Source organism: Amblyomma maculatum, chromosome 2 (genome assembly GCF_055883805.1).
Source record: "Amblyomma maculatum isolate TAMU_Amacu chromosome 2, ASM5588380v1, whole genome shotgun sequence".
NCBI classification, from domain to species: Eukaryota; Metazoa; Arthropoda; class Arachnida; order Ixodida; family Ixodidae; genus Amblyomma; species Amblyomma maculatum.
In genome coordinates, this window is record NC_139345.1 from 207,342,458 (window position 1) to 207,364,656 (window position 22,199).

The 22,199-nt window shown below is 46.8% G+C and overlaps 1 protein-coding gene across 1 annotated transcript in view; it reads left to right on the plus strand.

Annotated features, from left to right (window-relative positions):
* The first annotated feature begins 12,135 nt into the window (after positions 1 to 12,135).
* LOC146201135 (uncharacterized) overlaps positions 12,136 to 22,199 on the plus strand; it is a 39,264-nt gene continuing 29,200 nt past the window's right edge. The window contains exon 1 of the mRNA XM_084592495.1: positions 12,136 to 12,215. Coding sequence (XP_084448621.1) covers positions 12,136 to 12,215 — 80 coding nt within the window. The remainder of the gene's footprint in view (positions 12,216 to 22,199) is intronic.

Sequence of the window (22,199 nt, forward strand, 5' to 3'; positions counted from 1 at the left end):
AATCTGAGACGCGCCATGAATTTTTGCTGGTGCCGCCTCTGATCTAAACGAAAGCGGTAGCGGTTAACAGAATATCCACCCAACAGTTCACCATGCACTCACGTCAGGTCGCGCTGCACCTGCTTAAAGCATTCAAAGGCAGATTGCATAGCCTGGTAAATTTATTTTTGTACAAAACTTAGGGGTAAAAAAATGTTGAAGTGTACCCGAAGCTTCACTCGACCGTGCACGGCCGCACTGACGAAGAAACGCGCGTGAGCGGATTATTGACTGTATTTTATTCCTCGTACACGATAAATGTTCGATGTTGATGACGGACTTTGTATAAACCATAAGGGGCGAAATGTCAGGACTTGCCGGTTGCAACTGACGCGGGCGAAGTTAAAAGTGAGCGCGCGTTTCCCTTGCGCGTGAACGGCTGTAGCGGAGGAGCAGCAGTGGGGCGGTGGCGACCCCACCGAGGCGCGGCGGGCGGTTGAAACAGACCCCATTGGAGAGGCCGTAAGAGAAGAGAGGCGCTCTCTCCCTCGAGACCGGCCGTGGCAAGAGGCGCCCATTTTCCTTCCGTTCGCGCCACTAGAAAGTATTCTAGTTCGCTATAGTGGAGGGCACTGGAGGTGCAGCATCGCAAAGCGCTGCGAACCTGCCTTGGCCCGCCGGGTAACTCTCAATGCGAAGCGACACACGCCGAGGCAGGCGCGTGGCCTCTGCAGCTACAGGCCTCACAGCGAGCGATGCACCACATCGACCGCCTTCACCGCGCACCAGACGGCGGCGAACTCCTGCGGCGCCTTCGGAATTTCCCACGCTCTAGAATGGGTACGGCGCTGCAGGAGTATGACCAGCTGACGTGTGCCACGCCCCCCTACGGCCTCTGCTCCCCCTGGCCCCTCACGACGGAGGTACAGCGCGAGATCATCGGCATCGCGGGAAAACGCAGCACACCACTCTGTGCGGTGCAACAGCTAGCCAGAGCCGTCATACACGAGCAACTAAGCGACCACCTGCTTGTTTTCACTGACGGCTCCGTGGCGAGAGAAAGCTGCTCGCTCGCCGCAGCGGCCACCATCCCTGCCCTGCAGTTGCACCGCCAGCAAAGAGTGACACACCTGGGCTCTTCGACCACGTCGGAACTACTGGGCCTTCGCCTGGGCCTGGGCCTATTGCTCACCATTGCTCCGCCACCTCCCAGGTGTGCACTGCTGTGTGACTCCCGCGCCGCCCTCAGCCGCCTGCAGACTCCGGCCGGCCGTGGCACACCGCTGCTGTGCGCGATACGCGAGCGCCTCGAGCACCTCGCAGAGCGAAAGTGCAGCATTCGCGCGCAGTGGGTGCCCGGCCACTGCGGCATACACGGCAATGAGCAAGCCGATGAACTCGCCACCGCCGCACATCCCAGCGACGGCGGTGCACGCAGACGGCGCACGCAGCATGCAGACGGCGGTGCGCGAACACACAGGGAGATTGAGAGAGAGAAAAGGGTGGCTTGCCCTCCTGTTTGGTGCCCCGCGAAGCGCGCGCTGACAAGAGACAACAGATGCCGTTTCTTTTTTTTTTTTTTCTTTTTTTTTTCATTTTTCATTTTTCAATGCACCGGGCGTCGCAGCTAAACATGACCTCCTGCAAAACTTTATGATATTTCAGTTGTATGTTTGAATGGGTGTATCAAAAGAAATCTTGCAAGTTCTGGCGACCCATTCCTTTATTGATGACAGAGTTATTATATATGTTCCTATAGATTTCTTCGATTTCGCCGACTGCCATGAATAATATTATAGATGTGCGCATTTATGCTGGGCTTGGATACTGGCTTGATATATATTCGTACCCATTTGTTGTTCCGTAGTACGTGCGGTGTTTGTACTGAGGCTGAGATAAGAAGACGTTCCAACTCTGAACTGCTGCGAGAAGTCGCGACACTAAAAGCGGAATATAAGAGAAGGGGAATTTTTTTTTTTTATCTGAGATGCTGAATTAACACTATTTTGAAGTAGTAGATTTGGAATTTCACTCCTCCTTTCATTTTGGAGCTACGCAAACGCTACCTCGTTGCAAATAGTTAATCTGGTAGTTTTTCTCGCCAAATTAACACGAGCAAAACAAAAGCTGTGTGTTACTCACCGAAAGGAAAATATTTATCAGGTAGCATAAACATACGACTAGGAACCGAACAAATTGAACTTGTAGATTCAGTCAAAGTACTCGGAGTGGTATTTTCGAGCCACCTGACTTGGAATGAACACATTGACCATATTCAATCGAAAGTGCCATCAGCTGTTGGCGTCATGGCTCGAATAAGATATCTTCTACCTCCTAAAATCAAGCTGCTATTATATAATGCTCTCGTGTTATCCCTTTTCCAGTACTGTAGCCTAGTTTGGTGCACCACAGGAATAACCAATTTATCAAAACTGCATGTATTACAAAAAAGAGCCTTCCGGTATATCGCTGGTGTAACCTATTTCCATCCCACCAAAGAGCTTTTTTCCAAGTATGATATACTTTCGGTGTTCCAGTTATTTGATTACAGACTTATATTGACTTATAAGTATCACATAAAATCAAATAGCAGTTGTATAATTTCACTTGCAGACATAAAAGAAAATTCTGGAAGCAGACAAACTCGACATAAAAAAAAATACCTTGTTCCAGTACCTCGCACATACGCATATACACAGTCCCTGCATTATACTGTACCCAAATTGTTGAATAAGGTACATTTTGCCGGACTTGATCCAGTTTGCGTGTCGAACCACGATGTCAGCCTCTATTGTCGAGGAGAGCTGTCATGAATTTGTATTTTTTTTTTTTTGCATCTTTGTGTACCAATGTTTTCTGTATCAGCAGTGCTTTCCCACTTCTTTCCTTGTATCTTTGTGCTGTATTTTATAACGTTCCTTCGTTCGTACAGAAGGAACAGTACAACGTTTTACCGTTTTTTATTTGTATAAACGTGTTTAGCTATAAACATGTGAATTGATTTTTTCTGCTCTGTCAACCTTGTAAGGGGGCCAGGACCCCGTCAAGCTGTTTTTACAGCTTTTAGGTCTGGCCCCTCCTTTTCTTGCTAAAAGGAAATAAACTTGAACTTGAACTTGAACCTAAGTCGATCCAAACGCAGAACAGGTTCTTGACAAATTGAAACCATGTAAAGCATGTGGCTCACAAGTTGAGCTAAGAGCCATTATATAGACACAACCAGAACCAAAAACAAGTACGGAGTGGCAAACAAGGTTCGCGGCTGTAAAGATTTGGATGGACGGAAAACCGGCTGGCTAGGCAGGCGAAGAAGTCAAAACGACTGCCGCACAGGTGAAGAAGGGAAAGGAAGAGGTATGGTGGCTAGAAGAGGTAATGGGCGAGGTGAGGAAAGGAGCAGAGGAGAAAACTGAACAAAGAAAAGAGAGAGAGAGAGAAAAATTCAAACAGCGGGTAAATGGCGCGGCAAGAAAACTTCGTCAAGGGGAGGAGGTCTAAGAAAGCAAGTAAAGAAAAAGCATATCAATGGGGAAAAGAAATGTCAGGAACGGTCGCGATCTCCCCGCAAGACAGAGAACCCTTAAAAGAAAAAAAAAAAAGCTGTGACGAAACTGCGTTTCAAGAGGAAGCCACAGCTTTTGAAGCCGCATTGCTTGCACTTGCAGGTGATAGCGAAATATTAAGCGCTACCTTAATACCACGAGTAGTGGTATCGACAGGAACGTTTCATTGCTGGTGAACAGTGCTTATATTGATAGCAGTCTTGAGTTGCGTGGAGTTGCGTACAGCTACTGAAGCACCAAAGCACAAGAGGCTAACATAAAATGCCGATTTTATTTAATTTTGCAATATGCAGGACGTCACAGCTAACCTCGGCTTCCGACAGATTTGTGTGAAATATTATTTCAGTCGGCGCCATTCTAACTTGATTTTTTAATGCTTGTATCAAAACCATCTTGCTATGTTGTCGCGAACAATTCCTTTATTGATAGAATAGTTCATTACGTTTTCTGTGATTGTGCTGATTGCGAAGAATAATTTTATTGGAGTGAGCATAACTTTCTACGGTTTAATACATGCTTGCTATAATTATACTCATTTGTTTTGGCGCAGTACGCGTGGTGTTTGTACTGTTACCAAAGCTGAGATGAAAACGCTCCAAACTGCTGCTAGAGCACGTGAGACAACACGCTTCCTTTTTTTTTTTTTTTCCGTACAGACGCGGAGTACACGACTTCCACCGCTGCAGAGAGGGCAGCCGCCCTCTGTATTTTTTTTCTTGCAGGAGAAAAAAAAAAGGAGCTCTGACGTAGAGTCACTTGGGAGCGGCAAAGCCCCGCCCGAACAGGTTTGACGCGTCCGGCGGTTTGAACATCGCGCCGCTCCATCCGTCGTGCGGTGTCCACCGCAGGAGCCGCCGCCAGGGGTGTGAAACTCCCTATACCTCCTAGCGGCCGCGACGGAGAGGAGCACCGGCTGTGAGAAAGAGGCCTAACAGTAGAATAATTTTCACTTGTAGATATATTTGCTAATGTCAGCCATCTGACATAAACAGTACATGACCGCCTTGCGTTTTGACTGCAGTGGAACGCTGCTGCCGTGGCTGGGATCGAAACCATCTCTTTGGGTTAAATGATTTTTTTAACACATGCAATATTGGCTCGCAAAAGGACAGCCCCTCATATCATGCAATTGTCGCTCGTAGCGTACAGAAGCAGATACAGCCGCAGTAACTTAATCGCTCTTGATCGCAGTAGCATGCACAAAACATTCAAGCGCTGTGAAACGAAACATTTCATTAATGAGGATTACCCAATCACGCACGTTGATTTCATTAGGAAGGAGCCGAGTGTTTCGGAGTCTTCAGTGAAGTGATCCTAAGGGCCTGTCACACTAGCACGACACGACGCAGACCCGACGACACCAACGGTCGGCCGACCAAGCTGTCACACTAGACCGACGACGACACCAACACGACCGAAAACCAAATGTCTTCCCAGTGTGATAGGCTTTGAGGCCGGGGACACCGATAAAACCAGTCTGCCGACTGTCGGTGACCGAGTCTTCCTGAGATCGGTCACCGAGCAAAAACCTTCTCGAAACGCAAAGCCGACTCTGTACACCACGTCGACGGCGAATGCCTTTCAGCACTAATATACGTAAAAAAGTAGAATCAACGCCTAACCCCTGACCAAAACGCGAGCGTGAGCCGCCAAAGTATACTCGGGGCCGCCGAATGCGCGTGGAATATCAATGGCAATGAATTCGGGGCGCATATATTTGCGGCGCGCGTTGGGACCGTGAGCAATCTTTCCGCGTTTTCGAACACAAAATAGTGCAAAATGAACATAGTGCGTGACAAAGAAATTATCAAAAAAAGCGATTATTATCTTGAAGCCAGCCTAGAGCTGCCGATCCTCCTGCGCACTTCGATCTTTGTGTTTACAGTCATAACGTCTAGTCGCTGCGTCGCTACTTCACAAGCCTATTTCAACGCTATGTTACGCATCACGCAATAAATTCTTGTTCCATAATTCAATGTGTTTCAAGAATTGTGTGCGCAAAAAGCGCGGAACTTGCGTGTACACTTTACAACAGAACCAACAGCAGTCGTGGTCCCGCGGCCAGCCCTGTGAAATCTGCCTAAGGTTTTACGAAATCCGCAGAAAGTTTTACCTGTTACTGCACAACACGGCAGGATTCAAGCTATCTGCAGTTTACTCTCAGCAAACTGGACAGTCAGTTAAGCGGTAAACGCTCTTACTGCCTTCACGACTTACACACTGCAAGACAGCATATTAGCTATTTGAACCTCTGAAAGCACCGGATGGGCCTGACTTTTGTGGTGCAGTGGTTAGCACAGCTGGTTATCAAACAGGAGGTCGTAAGTTCGATCCAAAGGGTCGAATTTTTTTTTTCAGCTTTTAATATACACTGTCTCTTATTCGCCATGGACAGCTTTTATTTTTCGAACACTGACGTTCTGACCCGGCAGCTGGAGCCGTAAAATACTGAGCACTATTCAGTCTCAGCCCATAATCACGACTGTTGAGGCGCTTGTTTTGGTATGGTCGAATATATGAAATAGAATTAAAATTAGGCGTTCCTTAATGTAGTAGTTCCGAGAATAAACCAAGGAAACTAAGATAGGGAGTAGCTACAGAAAGAATTTCGCATGGTAGAAAAAAAAAATAAAAGGATTAAGAAAAGGAACGTATAATGACACGAGAATGAGAGGGCCTAGTCGGTGGGGAGGTTTTGCACGTTGTCTAGTGTGACATAGAGTTGGGCGACCGTCGGCCAACAGCCGTCTTGCGAGCGACGCGGCGCCGACACCGACTGTCGGCCGACTGTTTCCGTCGGCGCAGTGTGACATAGACGCAGACATCAGGAAGACGCGCTGTTGGCAGACCAAATCGGCGTCATGTCGTGCTAGTGTGACAGGCTCTTAAGAGACAACATTGATTTTGTATGACATCATTTTATACATTGTGCGGAAGAAAAATATAAACCATGATTGTTCATAAATACCTTAAAAGCATGCCACAAGCATAGCAATAACGTGTGCAACTGTCTCTAGTTAAAGGTAGTCTCGGCCAATGAGCGTGTTCCCTCTTTAGTGAATCCATTTACAATTACCTATATCCAGATAACGAAAGTGCCAATCGGCCAAATTTTAAAGCATAATCGGCTGCAGCGACAACGACTTCGATACATTTTAGCTGAGGTCTTCGGTTTAATTCTCAAACACTATGTTATGGCATATTCAGAATAGCTGCCGTTAATCCGCACGGCATACTTAATAAAAAAGATTAAATTTGACCGTAAGGAGCATGCATGAGTAGTGGGGTCTGTGCATATATAGCAACAGGAACCGCCACTTTTGTACGGGCTAGTTCAGCAAAGCAATCGCACTGCAAGAAAACGAATTTGTCATGCATACGCGCTACACCAAACTGACATGCTTGGACAAGGAGCACCTTGAACGGCGTAGTTCAAGAACCTGAAGTACAACTTTCTTGTTACAGCTTGCTGCAGACACCCCTTCGCTCGGGTGTCTGCAGTTTTTAGATCCCAATGTGACATTGTGCAAGGATCATGTGTGTTGGCGATACTCACCTCGAGCTCAAAAGGAGCTATACTGTCTTTCACCTCAGCTCATTCAAAAACTGTGAAACGTGCCATTGCTAGCATTTGCCTCGAGTCTGCCATGCAGGCGAGTTTTCGAAAAGCAAGTTGATCGGTTGGTTGCGGCGGAGTTCCCCCGTTTGGTCATCACTGCTGTCGCCGAAGCCTTCCTAAGAAAAATTGAACGTGCCATATTTCAAACGTCGGGTGAGAAAACGAAAGCAAGCCGTGAAACCAGAAGTGGTAGCGTATATGCACCAGATTGTACACAATGTGAAAAAGGTGGCAAATCGACATGGCGGGACTGTCGTGTTTTCTGCCCCACGATAGCTTGCACAACTATGCGTGCGCATTGTGGGATATAAGAAAAGCCCACGCAACAAAAAGCATGGAAGGCAGTACGTCAAGTGCTGCACTGGAGTGGTTTACGAGATACTACTGACATGCGGAAAAGCATATGTGGACGAAACGGGGTGGTTCATAAATGACCGCGCGGCTGAATATGCACGAGCGCTAAAAGAACTTGGAGGTGCGCATCTCTTGCAGCATTGTGCCGAATGCTTCGTGTGTAACCGAGCCGCATAACATGCGCCAGGGGAAAAAAGATGCTTAAAGATTCTGGGCAGAAGCAGAGATGCAAAGTCATGGGTGGTTTTGGAAGCGTTTAACATAAATAAAAAAAAAAGATTGTGTGAGCAATACTTCAGTGCGCCTTTTCAAAAGCGAGATGTTATTTCTTGAACAGGTTGTTTGATATCACGTGCGTGTCCTTGGAATCTATGCATGCCTTCTATTTTCTTTATATTTGCTGCTTTGGCGGTGAATAAAGTCAGATGAAATTGGCGCTTGTCCTGCGTGTGTCTCTCTTGTGTTTTGCCTGGCATTTGCGCTGTTACTCTATCTCTCATATATTGTGCTTCACGAGCAATGGACTGCTAAAAAGTCTGTTTTCAATCCTACATTCTGGCAGGAAGAATTAAGGACATAGTTTTCAGCGCAAAGGCACGCGGCATAAGGAAAGAAGAAGGATGACTACAGGGACGAACACAGCGCTGGCTCATAACTGTTTATTTTTCGACGCACACAAGAGTTATATACAACCATACGCAAAGGCGCATACCGTTCCAGGAAAGAGATAAACAAAACTAAACGCATCGCACCTTTTATCTCAAGAACTTAGAAAGGGTAATCGTTTCTGCGTTGTACAAAATAACTCGGGTATCACTAACACAACCTGACCCAGCTCTCTGAATATAATATGCTTTTATCGTTTCACGGGTGGTTTTTAATTTGCTTTTGCTTAAAATCCTGACTCCAGAAAACAGCGGTGTACAACCTTTGCAAGCAGTGCAGTGCGCGACAAAGTTAGCACCTTCCTTATTCTTTAGGTCTCTTGCGCGCTCCCTGAGTCGGTCGTTGATGCAACGCTTTGTTTGACAGATGTACGATCTGCCACACGTCAGGGAAATTTCGTACACTACGCCGGTGGCACATTCCGCGAAGCGGTTCCCATGCCTCTTTTTGCACCCGGGCTTTTTATTATCCCCGGTGATGCGTCGGGCCAATTGGCCAAGCTTCCTAGGGGCTGAAAAGACCAACGGCACGTTGTGCCGGTTTGCCACCTTCTTGAGGCCATGGGATATTTTATTCACGTATGGCATCACTTTAGGCCCCACTTTAGTCTACGGAGGGATTACTGCCTCCTTGTCAGCTCCGGGCTTCAACTCCTTCAAGAGTGTTTCTGCAACAGAGACAACAACCGACCCAGGGAAACCAGCGGCCTCAAGCCTTTCCAATTCTTCTTCTTAATTCTTCTTTCCTTTGGCCGCGTGCCTTTGCGCTGAAAACTATGTCCTTAAATCTAGAATACCAACAAGCCCAACAACTTACTCTAACGAAGAATTAGGTTGTTATCACTAATACTTTTTGTCTGTATTATGGAGGTTATGTTCTTAATTTCAGACAAAATTGGAGGCTCGAGGCTGTAAGGTGTTTTCTCCAGAACACATCAAATTTGACTAAGTTCTGAAAAAAAGGCGAAAAAGGGACAAATTTGATTCCAATTTAAAAAAGACATGATCTTCGATTTTAATTAAGATCTCCATAAAGAGCGTTCGGTACCTCAGAATTATTAAATTAAGAAAGGTGGGACTAAAAGGTGTGAACTTGTGGGCTGCTCGTCGACAGGTGCAATTGACTGTAACTACGGACCCAACTTCTGCTCATGTACGCACAAGACTGAATTATATTACTGGTACGGCTCGAAGGTATGAGTGTGATCTCTCACGACGGCATCTGTGGTGCGAGCAGTTCTCCACACACTCATCGAATGCTTATCTCTGGCGAACTTTCCATGCCATGGTTGCCGTCGTCCTGATGCAGCCGCCACAGCGTGCTTTGCAGCAAACTTGTCTCAGGATGATTTCACAAGACAAGCAGGGTGCAAGTTTTTCCCCAAGTACGACGTGTTGCCTGCACCAGTTACAAGAACTTACTTGTGGGGCATGCCAGCCCATGTCGATAAGCTGCTATCTGCTGCCGGCACCGAGGAAATCGCGAGCCCATTATCCATGCCCGAATTCCAACTGAAAGACAGCATCCGGTCAGGACTCCATTACGTACAGGAACCTCAGTTGTGATGGACTTCCTCAACTAACTGAAATCATAAACAAGGGTGGCTAGACGCCAGTGTACCACAGAGCTGTATTGTCATCCTTATTCCAAAGCCGAGAAAACATGAACAGACAGCAACCTTCGACTTATATGTGGCTAAGAGTGGCGTTTGTAAATGACACTCCTAGCCACAGGCGACACAAAATTGTGGCATCACAGCGGGGGAGGCCGAATGCAGCTGAAGTCAAAGCGGCATCGAGCAGCATCGTCAGCTATGTTGTTACCAACAATTCCACTATGGCCTGGTATCCACTGGTAGATTATTTTGCGGCCCTCTTGTAAAGCCTGGTGGTGCAGATGTCGAACCTCCGCTACAACTTGCTCACGGTCGCCATGGCTCAAGACCGATTGAAGACATTTTAGGGCAGATTTGGAATCGCAGAACACAGCCCATTTTTGAGGATCTTGTTCAGAGATATACTTTACACCAGCACGAATTGCGGCCACTTCTGCTCCAGTCGAGGTAATCTAAGGCGAAGTTTGATGGTAAATGTTCGCTTGTCTAGCAGGACGACGGCGCAGGCAGAACTAGTAGAGGTTACCGAGCCATCTGTATAGGCATGAATACGGTCCCAGTAGTCATTGTGTAGCAGGAACAGTGTCAGTTGCTGAAGGGCTGGCGTTGATCAGTTCGATTTCTTCTATATCCCCCGGAATAGCAAGGCGCACACGTAGGAGCTGTAGATACCACAGTGGCGACTGAGGTCTTGCTGCCGGAGTGAACTGTTTTGGATTGATGATTAGTGCGTTGCTATGATTTTTGCAAATCCAGAACGTGGTCTTTGCAGAGGCACTGCGCAAGGTGAGGCTGTGGAACCCTTTATATATGTGGTATGTACATTCGCAAAGGGTCTAGAGCAATATACGTTGAAAGCGGGGGTTTTTGGCGAGTGCAATATTGCCCAGTATTGATGCGCTCCGAGGGAGGCCCAGGCACGTGCAAAGGGTCTGATCCTGGGCTGCCTGGAAGGCACGCAAATCCTAAACATAGTGCTCTGTACTCTGTACAACTGCAGCTTTGCCTGTACTGACACGCCCCATGATTTTCCGCCAAGAAAGGGGAGTGAGCGATGGATGTCAGCTTTTTTTTTTTTTTCATTTGGGTGCAATACGGGTTCCATGATAAATTGCGGTTTCTCAAAATCCCCCCCCCCAAAAAAAAAAAAAACGATTTGTTTTGCAGTAAGGATAGTTGTAACCGTCGATTCATACCGGATATTGATTCATAGATTTGCGTGTTAGTGCCACTAGCGCGCACTTTTCCGGTGAAATGCTCAGACCTTGCGTCTAAAGATTAAAGTCTTGCACGCACCTGAGACGCGTCACAGAGGAAGCCCAAATGTCATCGGCGTACATTGATATCTGGACGGTGGAAGGGAGGTTCTCTGGGAAGGCGATGAGTGTTAGTTTTGTCACCAACTCTCCTAAAATTCGATAATGCTACCCTATTTTAACAATGAACTAGCACCTCCGACGCCCTGCATGTGCTCTTATACTTCCGTGTACGGTAAGCCCCTCCCTGCGGTCTAACCCGTGCAGCGGAGGTGGCGCTTCGGAGGATTCGAGTTTGGGTGGCCTTAACACCGGCAGTGATTAGAAAGTGGCCTCAGGTTCGAGATTTGCATCCCAGTCGTGGGTGTCCAGTCCCGAGACGATGAAGCCGATATCCACCGCCTGCAGTGGAAATGTCCAGCGCTGAGTCCGACGCGGATCCGGCACCTGGTGGCTGCTGGCCCGTTCTGCCATAATCCGTCGCCATATATGCCGCTTGGACGCAGGGACCGCATCATTGTTCACTCCTGGACTTCATTACATCAGCCAACCTTTTTTTTTATTTATTTGATCATACCTTTCCCTCTTTATAGCATTCCTTTTATGCCCCGAGGCAACAAAAATCGCAAAAAAATGTGTTAATTACATTAAAAGAAAACTGAGAGCCTCTGCTGAAAACCTACATTCTGAAACCATCCATTAAATTGTTGCCGTTGAACCTTTTCGAAGGATTGCACAGGCCTTTTTTTTTATTGCTACAAAGATTTCAAGCTCTGGAGTTGTCTGTTCGTGCTCCATATTAAGTCGAACCTCGGTGATACGAATCTCACGGGGTCCGAAAATTCGTATCATAAAAACGAACGAAAATAGGTATGCAGAAGCATGGGAAAGGCAGTAGCACAGATCTGCTTACGTTCGACGGTCGCGCGGTCACAGCTCGCGGCGCACACAGCGCGACAGGAGATCGCGACGTCGGCGGCGCGTACAGCACAAGAGATGGCGACGTGCCAGCTGCGCGGCGCCGCAGACTGCTCGCAATGCGTACAGCGCGACCAGCGGTCGCGAAGTCGACGATGTGCGACCATGTCATGGCCTCCGAGAATCTCGGAGGCCATGGACCAGTGCGCGCTCGCCACCGCTTTAGCCGCCGACTACTACTCAGGGTATACTCAAGGCCGCGCGCCGCTGCAAACCTTTCGCGGCGTGGAAAACGATCGCGATGCCGGCGATGTGCGATACGCCTGCCTCTGCGCAATTCTGGCGGCGCGTACATGACTGTAGATGGCGACATGCGGGTCGCACGGCGCCGCAAACTGCTCGCGGATCGCTGAGTCAGCGATGTCCAGTGCTTGCGCGCCTTCCGCCGCCAGCTATGGGCCTGGGGCACTGCAGCTTTGGCCGTACATGTGGCGCCATCTGGGAGGCGCCGTCGAGAAAGGCGGCTGTCTGGATCCGCAGCCGTGGGTAGCGCTTACGCTATGTTCCGATTTGTTCCTGGTTCCCCGTAAGAATAAAAAAATAAACGCCGACTGAAACGAGAGCCTCTACTTACTGTTGTCTTTATGGTGTCCCATGTTTTGTTTGTTTTTTTATTTTTTTTTTCAGGACTGCACGCTAGGTTTCTTTCAAGCATGCGCACGACCGATCACTTGGTTGTATCGAGCGCGCGGCATGCGAAAAACAAAAAACGGGGTAGTATTTTTTTCTTTTTCTGGACTCAGCTGAAGCCCTAAGAGTTGTACTATGCGTGCATGCTTGGAACCAGTGCTCGGCACGTCTTCGGACACGGCCTGTGTGTTAATGTAGAGAGCTCGCTGTCTTCCTGCCCAGCGGGATGTTTTTTTTTTTTTTTTAATGACTTTGTAATGATAGTTCCAGCTGTTATCGGCGCTCGTTTTTTGGGAAGACTAGCCTGAAGAAGTACGACATCGAGAGCGAAGCACATTGCAGGAGTGCGCGCTCTTGCCACGCGTTCACGGCTCTCCGCAAAGAGAAAACCTCCTTTAAGACTTACAGCTCGATTTACTGCTGTGTTTATGGGTGCCTTAATAGTTATAAAAAAACTGCAGGGAAGCAACCGAAAATCAAAGTGTTTTCGGTTTCTTTGGAAATTATACGAGAGCGATGCGACTCATCGTTAACAGTGGCCCCCGACCTTGCAGATGCAACTGGCCTCTGTGATATTGCGTGGGTTAATTTGCCAAAGACTACATTAAAAAAAAAGAATTACACATGTGGTGAAGAGACGCCGAAAGGGCCGAATAAAACTAACCTCCAAGCTGACATCGTAGAAGGCGCGCATTTTCCAAAGATATCCGAGGGCCCCTCTGCACTGTGAAGTTCCTCGCGCACTCCATACACGTGCTGGCTTCGTACAGTTTCTGACCGCGCACCAAGCAGTTATTCTTAAAATAAGTCTCAGCATTCTAGGATCGCCACCTTAGAACAGCACGCGCTGCGGAGCTTGCTCAGCTATGACTGCTTTTCTGTGCACTGCACCGTCACAAGTCACCTCTCGTTTCGACGCACCGAGTAGAAAATAAAAACTACGGCAGAACTGCCAAGTGGCGAAAAAGCACGTGCACACATGGCCCGGCGCCTTAGGGCACATCTCCAGATACAACCTGGGCTCGTCCTGTCCTGCGAAAGAGCTTGCTTTTTTTTCTTTTTTTTTTTTTTTTTTGAAGAGCGATTTAATTGACTGACGGTGCCCAACTTTACTCTGCTCTCGGTTCTGGGGGGTCGAACATATGTCGTCTACACGTGCACTGCCACCGATCGAGGGGAAAAGCCAGTGGTGCGCATTGCACACTGGCTTAGTTTTTGTTTTATTTATATACTTACTTTCAAACTGCCAAATTTCGCGGATTCCAAATTCCTACTTCCAAAAAAAAAAAGAAAAAAAAAATGAAGAGCCGCCCGGCAGAAGCGCTCGCGCGCCGACGATGCGCTGCGCCCCAAGCGCCGGCGGCCTTCTACCAGACGACTGCACGAGTAGCGGCTTTATTTGCTTTGCTTTTGACTTATTTTTCAACACAAACACATGGTACACATGTCTCTTACGTGCGCATGTGGCACGAGGCAGGAAATGGTCGAAGAAAGTTTCGTTCTAACAAGTTTGCTGTCGAGAAGCGTAGACTTCGCGTTCACTCCGCCGCCTCTCTCCGACGAGCAGACGTACCACATACGGGAGCGCCGGCGGGAGGTGGCGCCACTTGTTTCGGAGCAGTGGCGCCTCCATACCAGCGCACTAGGCCCATGGGCGACGTCTGCGGTTTGTCGGCCGCTGAAAGCTTTTTGCGGCATGACAAAAAATCGCGACGTCGGCGAGACCACGTGTCACCGCAAACTGCTCGTGATGCGTACACAGAGAAACAACGATGTGCAGGCGGTGCTCAAGGTTGTGGTCGCAGTTCGTATCATCCGTTGGGGCGCAGGAATTTCGACAAGGCACTCTGGCCGGGGAATGGACCATTTGCGGAAAAGCTCCTGCGCATGCGCGACAAAGGAGCAACTAGCGCCCTCTGTAGGCGATTTGGTTTTGGTTGGAAAACATGACACGCCAGCGCTGCCTGGCCGTGCATTCTTGCGCTGTTGAGCGGTGGATGATTTGAGTTTCTTGTCTCTTGTGTGTTCTTGTGTGTGCCCGTGGCTCGGGAAAACTTCTGCATTTAAAAAAAAAATCGGACACGTGAAAAAAGGCCGTCTGGATATTTCATGACTGGTCCCCGAGCGCGCGTCGTCTGCTAACGAAGTAGTGTGCTCGGTGTCCTCTAACGCTGCTGCTTTGCGGAGGCGCTTTTGTTCTCCTCCGTTTTCTTTTTTTTTTTTTTTTTTTCATTTTTTTTGTCGGTGCCATAATCTATTCTTATGAGTTTTGTTTCCTTCTAAAGCCGCACCATTTACGGAAAAGGGGCCATCTCTGCCTTGAGACAAGGTAGTGTAGAGCTTCCCTTTGACACGTAAATTGCTGGAGTGAGTTCTATACCTTCACCAAGAACTATCGACTTGCAGAGTACGCCCGTGCAAGAAGAAGCATCCTAGTGCCCTCACAGAAACACTCAACAGCAGCCGTGCTACATGCTGGCAAGTTTCGCTGAGCCTTCAATAAGGAGTAGAGAAACGCAGCATTGTTCACTATTGCATGCTGTCTAAAGACAGCCATTTGACTGGAACGCCTTCTATCTAAGCTAAGCATGCGCCATGCAACAGCGACACTTGTGCGTATACATAACGAAGACCACGACGACATACAAGGCGCTAAAGACGAAGCCGTTGATGGGGTTGGTTGGGCCCACCCGGCCCTTTCCGAAGTAGCTGGGCGTTCTTGCTGTATTTGGCGCTTGCTGCCAAATCAACACATATCGGTTTTATAAGAGTTCTTTCATCGACAGAATCGGTGGGAAATGAATTTTATATACTTGTATGAACATCCACCGTAAATCCAACAATACAATAGCAAGGTGCGCTATACCTGAACAGCAGGAGCACGGCAGAGTGCAGTCTACGCAGGAAGCGGTCTGTCAGTAAGCGAAGCACTCGCGTATGAGCGCGAGCGTGGCTGAGATAATACGAGTCGTTTAACAATCAGTAAAGCCTGGACTACATCAGAAGCTGCAGGGACGAAGTCAGCAGGAACTCTTGCCCTACATCAGAAAACCCATACAAACATTTGCGCGTGTTACAAAATAGTGCATCCCATGTCACTGTAACACTCGTCTGCGCATTAGCGCTCATGCAATACACGTTCATTTTGTGTACCAGCATTCTGCACAAGTGAGATACACAGGTTTCTAACCAAAATATCTCACACCGCAACGCAATCGCAGTGAGTTCAAACGGTGTGGCCCGAATCAATAGCGAACCATGGCATTGTCGCATAAACACTGCGGTCTTCATGGATGCTGCTCACTCTCATCAAAACTTATTAGTGGTACGAAGATTCAAGTTCCTGACATGGCCTTCCTCCTTTAAGCATCGGCCGGGATGCGCCTGCAGGCGAACAGTTGAGGACGGAAACTGCACGTATTGCTCATACGTGGCCATTATTCTGGCTACAACCCGAAAAGTCGGCGCTCTACATCGTTCTCCTTCTATGTCATCCTCTTTCTTCAGCATATGCACGTTTTCAGCAAAAGAGCAACACTAAAACAACGATTGAAACGCACGTGAAGCGCCGAACGCTGCCTTGCGCATGCCAGTTCGAGAAGCCCTTTCCAACCAAAAGTGCCGGCGAAGCTTTCCATTTTGGACGACAGGTGGCACTCGCTTTTCCGCAAATGGTCGATTTCGCGAATTCGTATCGCCGAGATTTTACGTGCTTCGAATTTGGCCAAAAAGGAAGAATACCAAAAATATTGTACTGTACCATAGTGTATATATTTCTTTTATTTTTACCTGCCCTTTTCTTTCTCCCTATCACTCACCTCTTTGATTTCCTCTACCTTCTCCTCGCTATCCCTTTATTTCCGCCGCCCCAGTTCAGGTGCTTCAGATATAAGATAGCAGATACCGGGGCTGGCAAACATCTTTTCTTTCCTTTTTGTACATACAATAAATAACCACTACAACAACAACAACAACAAAAATATTGTTAACTCTGGCTCGAATTTAAAACACATTACTGCCTTCCATTTTCACTTAAATCGCCTAAACCAATACTCAGTTCTTCTTAAATATCAGACACTAAATTATTGCATTGTGTAGAATAAAAAATAAATATAAAACGGGATGCATGTTTTCATCCCATAGAATTGCTCGGGCTTCCCCCTTAACGAGTAGGAGTCACAAATTCGAGTCACTATTTGCTTAATTTAGTTGCATGTTGCGTCATGCATAATCCAAAGTCTTCTCGTGCTTATAAACTCGTTTTAAGCGGTGATGATAGCTCGAAACGCAATACATCCGCTATTTCTTCCCACTTCTTGGGAAAACGCAAATCACGGTTTAGCAATTGTTCTATCCTGTTACTTCTTTTTTTTTTTTTTTTTGTACGGGACAGTGGCATTCAATCCAGTTCTTAACTTTATTTCTCCATAGCTCACTTATAATAAAGATGAACACTAATATGTTATTGAAGACGGTTTTCCTCAAGTGCACTTACGTACTATCATAAGCAGCATACTGTGCAGCTGATAGATTTGGTGAAAATATATGTCTTTATGCCTGAGGCACGAATGAGCCGAGACGGCAAGTATTCTTGAGAGAGCTATCTTGGCACCCTCCACCTAACCTGCAAAGTCTCAAGCAAAACGCGAGATCCAAGACTTTGCAGGTTAGGTGGATGGCGGGTTCGCTTTCTGGTACGTTACATTAGGTTCATTTTCTTATTTTTTGTTTATATCATCTAATAAAACAGTTCCACCACAACCACGCTCTATTTTATTTTTAATCACAAACCCTAACATGAGGCCGGCAGTCTAGCTTGTACGCTAGTTGCGGCAGCCTGTGAATACAGGTGTAAATCATCCACTTATTTCTTTTTTTTCCGGGGATCCCAAGCATCACCGCTCGCTACTGTTTGCAGTCACCAATAAACTCGATGAAAAGGGGAGTCGAGTTGCTTTTAGTCAAGAGAAAGAGCAAGTCAAAGAAAAGTAGACCTCTCTTCTGTGTTCATTCCTTTCTTGCTCGTTCTCGAAAACTTGTTCCTTTCTTGAAAACTCAAACTGGGCTTCTTGCGTTCGACCCTTCGCAAAAATTTTGTCCGGAGCGCGCGTTCTACTGCACGCCCCAAATAAACGTTTTAACAATCCAATGTCAGCTGTCCTGTCAGCGACTCTTTTGAAAGACAGCAGGTGGCCGCCCCATTGAAGACCTGTGCTGTGGGTTCGCACCTGCGAGCAGTGATTCTGTGGTAGTAGTTTATTAGAAAGCAAACAAAAAAAGAAAAGGAAAGGAATGTTGCCCACCATGGTTATTACTACCTTTGACGCAACGCGAGCTGCGTCCGGCGTAAAGAAAAGGCGCAGGGAGAGGATAGCATGTAGAGGTACAGAGGTGACTAAAAGCAAGAAAGGACAGGTGGAGTTTGTAAGTTATTTACCAAATAAAAAAATCTGAGAGATTTCACACCGCTCGTGAGCAAATGTCCAAGCACTGTACGAAGAAAGGCTTTGCGCGAGCAGCTGACGTTTTCAGGGGGACGAGGAAGGTGAATAGTCTGGCGTGCGGAAAAATTCACCTGTCATTATTCGGTTAACAAACGTCTGCAGCTCCTCTACTCTCAGGTTCTGCCCTAAGCTAGGATGACTCAATGCGCGCATTCAGTAGACGAGCTGCAGACGTTTGTTAACCGAATAATGACAGGTGGCTTTTTTCACGCACCCTACCCTAGGCAGGTATGACGGCCAAAGTGAATGGGTTCTGCAAACAAGCCAACTTCCCCAGGTTTGCAAAGCCACCATAATGGATATCATCCTTTGAAAGAGGAAATGTTTTGTCAGGGAGGACTTTGACTTCCAAAGATGCGTACGCAGTAACGGAGAACGCCAATTGATCTGGGCGGGACCAAGCTGAAAGGAAACCTCCGACAGTGCAGGTGCCTGTCAGTTCTCGAATAAGGAGCTCCTCACTATTTGCTGGAAAATCTGTTTTCCACCACCGAGGAATAAGCCCAACAATATCAGTCAAAAAAGCGTGCAGGCTCAGTGAATGGCAAGCTTTCGAATGCTAAAACGGGCAGGAAAGGCGCCAAGTCTTCCCATCTTTTTTCTTTTTTTTTCATTTTTTCTTTCAGTGGGGAGCCCATTAAAGAAAGCTGGGAGAACTTGAAGCCTTTTGTGCTCGTATCCGGTCTCGCCTCTTTCACCTTCTTCGGCAGGAGGGAGCGATCCATGAATGAGGCACGCGAAAAACATGAGTAATCGTTAGTTGCCAACCCCCTGCGTGGGTGGCTCTGCCGACATTGCAAGTACAAATAGGAAAACGCGCGTCATCATCAAAAAGGCGCTGGCCGGAACTCCGCCCCTCTTCCTTCTTACCAAAGCTCCATTGTGCGCTGACCCTGACAAGGTTTGTTAAATCGAAGCAAATTACATTACGCGAGTGGATTGACCTCTTGAAGTTTACGCTGAAAAAAAAAAAAGCGAGAAAGACCGGCGCGTTCACCCTATTCGATAAAGAAAACAATGGTGTCTGGAATAAACGATCTGCGAATAAAAAGTGCCCAGTGATTGTGACAGATAGATTTCAAATAATAAAAAAACCTTGGAAGGTTTTTGCATGCTCTGTAGACAGAGGCAAACTCCAGTTCGTCCTCAGCATTATTTTAAGCATAAAAATGAACGCGTTGATCAGGCGTCACTTGTGCTCTGCGCGTACGGACGAGCTTTTCAGCGATGGGACACCGAAACAAATGACTCCCTTTTCTAACGTAACTCGTTCTGTGCAAATCCTGTGTAACCTTTGTAATGTAATGTAATGTGTGTAATGTGCTTTCAGTACGTGAAATAAACGAAATGAAATGAAATGAAACCTCCTGAAGGAAATCATCATCAGCCCATTTGCCTCGGCATCGGTAATCTACATCATGCATTTAATTATTGCCGCAGATCACTGCATAAGATTTCAGTCAATACCAACTCAATGTGTCATTCTGGCCAACGAAAAAGCAGATAACACGGCCCGTAAAGGCCTACCGGCATCAGTTATAAATTCGGACTATCTTCACAAGATTGGTGCGTCCCAAAAGGCTAAGATTTGCTTCGGATGAAATGTGCTGGTTCTGGAACTTACTATACAGTAAGTAACATTACTGCACCCTCGAGTAATTTCACTTATTGTAATATTACTCGCAGATCACCTTTGTGCTCATTTAATGGCCGCATTTTATCTTCCCCTTTCTTTATTGCTGTTCCCCACCCATAATAGCATGCTAGCGAATTCTAAAAGCTGGCTAAATTATCGGTTTTCCATTGAAGGGTTTCTCTCGCTATCAAGGTTTTTATTGTCCTGTTTCTGAATGAATATTTTTTTTTTCTGGGAATAAAAGAACTGGAATCTGAGTATATGTGCCGGAGTATGCTTCCCTTACCTGAGCTAAGTACCTGAAGGGCGCTTTCTTCTATGTGCTATGAAATCAAGCCAAACAACCAAAGTAGCAACGACCAGGGTCGGAGTTTCTAAGCCGAAATGCTATGTCGTGACAGAAGCTCCAGGTGACAGCTGTGAAGCGAAGTGGTTCTTGAAGTGGCTCCAAGGTCCAAAACATTTATTGAGCCAGGAGACAACATGACGTTGCGTACTGTGGCGTGATTCAGGTCTGAGATTATTGCGAACTAGAACTACCTATTGGACGTGCTAAACCGCCCATTGTTGATTGCCAGGCTTCTTTTCGCACTCACGAATTCTTTTATTTGTGGCCCCTATCCGTAACTACATCGAGGACCGATGCTGCCACTGCGTCTCGGCAGTTTGAGCTGGGTCCCCATCTTTCTTTTACGCGTGGCAGAAAAGCCGGCGTTCTTGTTACGAGATAAATGCGCACGCGATTTCATATCGAAATTGGGATGCAGTTGTGTAGCGTTCGAGGCTATACCATTTCTCTTCACATTTTTCATTACCGTTGGCGTCTGCGAAAGGGATTCGAACCGACATGTGCCTCCGACTGCCGTTCATTGCAAGTGTCCAATGATACTGCACTTTTCTTCCCCTCAAAAGCAAAGGCAACTAAAACGTGGAACACTTTGCCAAACTATCGCGCTTATTCATGTCACAATGGACCAACAAAAAGTTCTACTTCCGTCTCTCAATGCCAAAACTTCGTGCAAGGAAAAGACGGTGTTAAATGCGCTACCGTGACGAAGCTTGAGTCTCTTTATTATTATTATTATTATTATTATTATTATTATTATTATTATTATTATTATTATTATTATTATTATTATTATTATTATTATTATTATTATTATTATTGATGATGATGATGACGATGATGATCGACGTTGCTACGGTCATTATGATCCCCGAGCCTTGCTTTGCCTCCTTTTGGGTGCCTTGCAACTGTTTACAGATTTTCCAAAGAGTTTCGAGGTATCTTTGATTTACTGATGTTTAATACGTCTCACACCTACCCTCTCTAATGGGTGGCGGGAGAGCATCGAATAATAGTTCTCGCCCATTTGAAAGCATGTTTCCTCACCTGAAATCAGGCACAAACGTTTGCATGTCTTTCCTGACAAGTCATACCACTCTGGTGTCTATGAATTGGGGCAGATATTCTCTTCGTTTACAAAATGGTTCATATGGCACTATATTTAGCGATTATTTGCTAATGCATGTTGAAATCGTATCCTTCACTATTTTTCTCTATGCGAAAATTTTTCTGCATTCTTTTGTCAACATTGTACAGGCACTACAACCTTATTTTGTCCTGTGCAAATAATGGTTATTGCGATTTCATCCTATGGGATATCCCTATCTTATATTCTCCTGTGTGTCACTTATTTATTTTATTTACAATACCAGGATCGTCCCAAGGCAAGGGGAGGGGGGGGGGGGGGGTCTTATTTTTTACATAATGGCCGACGTAAGGAAAGGAAGGCAAGAAAATAATACGGTAGCGCAACAACGAAAAGACGAAGAACAAGAAAATTAACGAACTTATCACGCAAGCTATTCACAACAGAGCCCGAAACAGTGTTTCACTCTTCCTTCACTTTTCTTTAGGCGAACTAGTTGCGAGTTTAGTAGGTTTGGTCCAAGTGTGAACAAAAGCAGGGTGCATGTGGCGATATTACGACGCAGAAGAAACTTTTCTGAAGCTGGGCAGTGACCCAAAGGGAGGATGCTGGCCTCTCTTCCGGGATGGCTGACGCATTCAAGTAGAAGCACATAATGGAGTGTCTCTCCCTCACCGATGGTGCTTACCTTGCCACCTTCCTTTTCCGCCGTTGTTGGCGGCTAACAGCAACGGGAGGAAAGGGTGGGAAGGAAAGAGGCAGGGCCCGCCTCTTTTGGAAGAAGACATAAAACTGAGCCCACCTGGCGCCCGCGGTGCTTGCCTACCGCAAAAGCGCCTTCACCACCACTTTCTCCATCACCAGGCCACACCTCAGCAACTCAGGTAGGCTGCTCTGTCAATCTTCGCTGAGCGCACGCAGAAAGGCTAGAGTTCTGTTCTTGTGAGAGAATCGATTTTCGTCTGA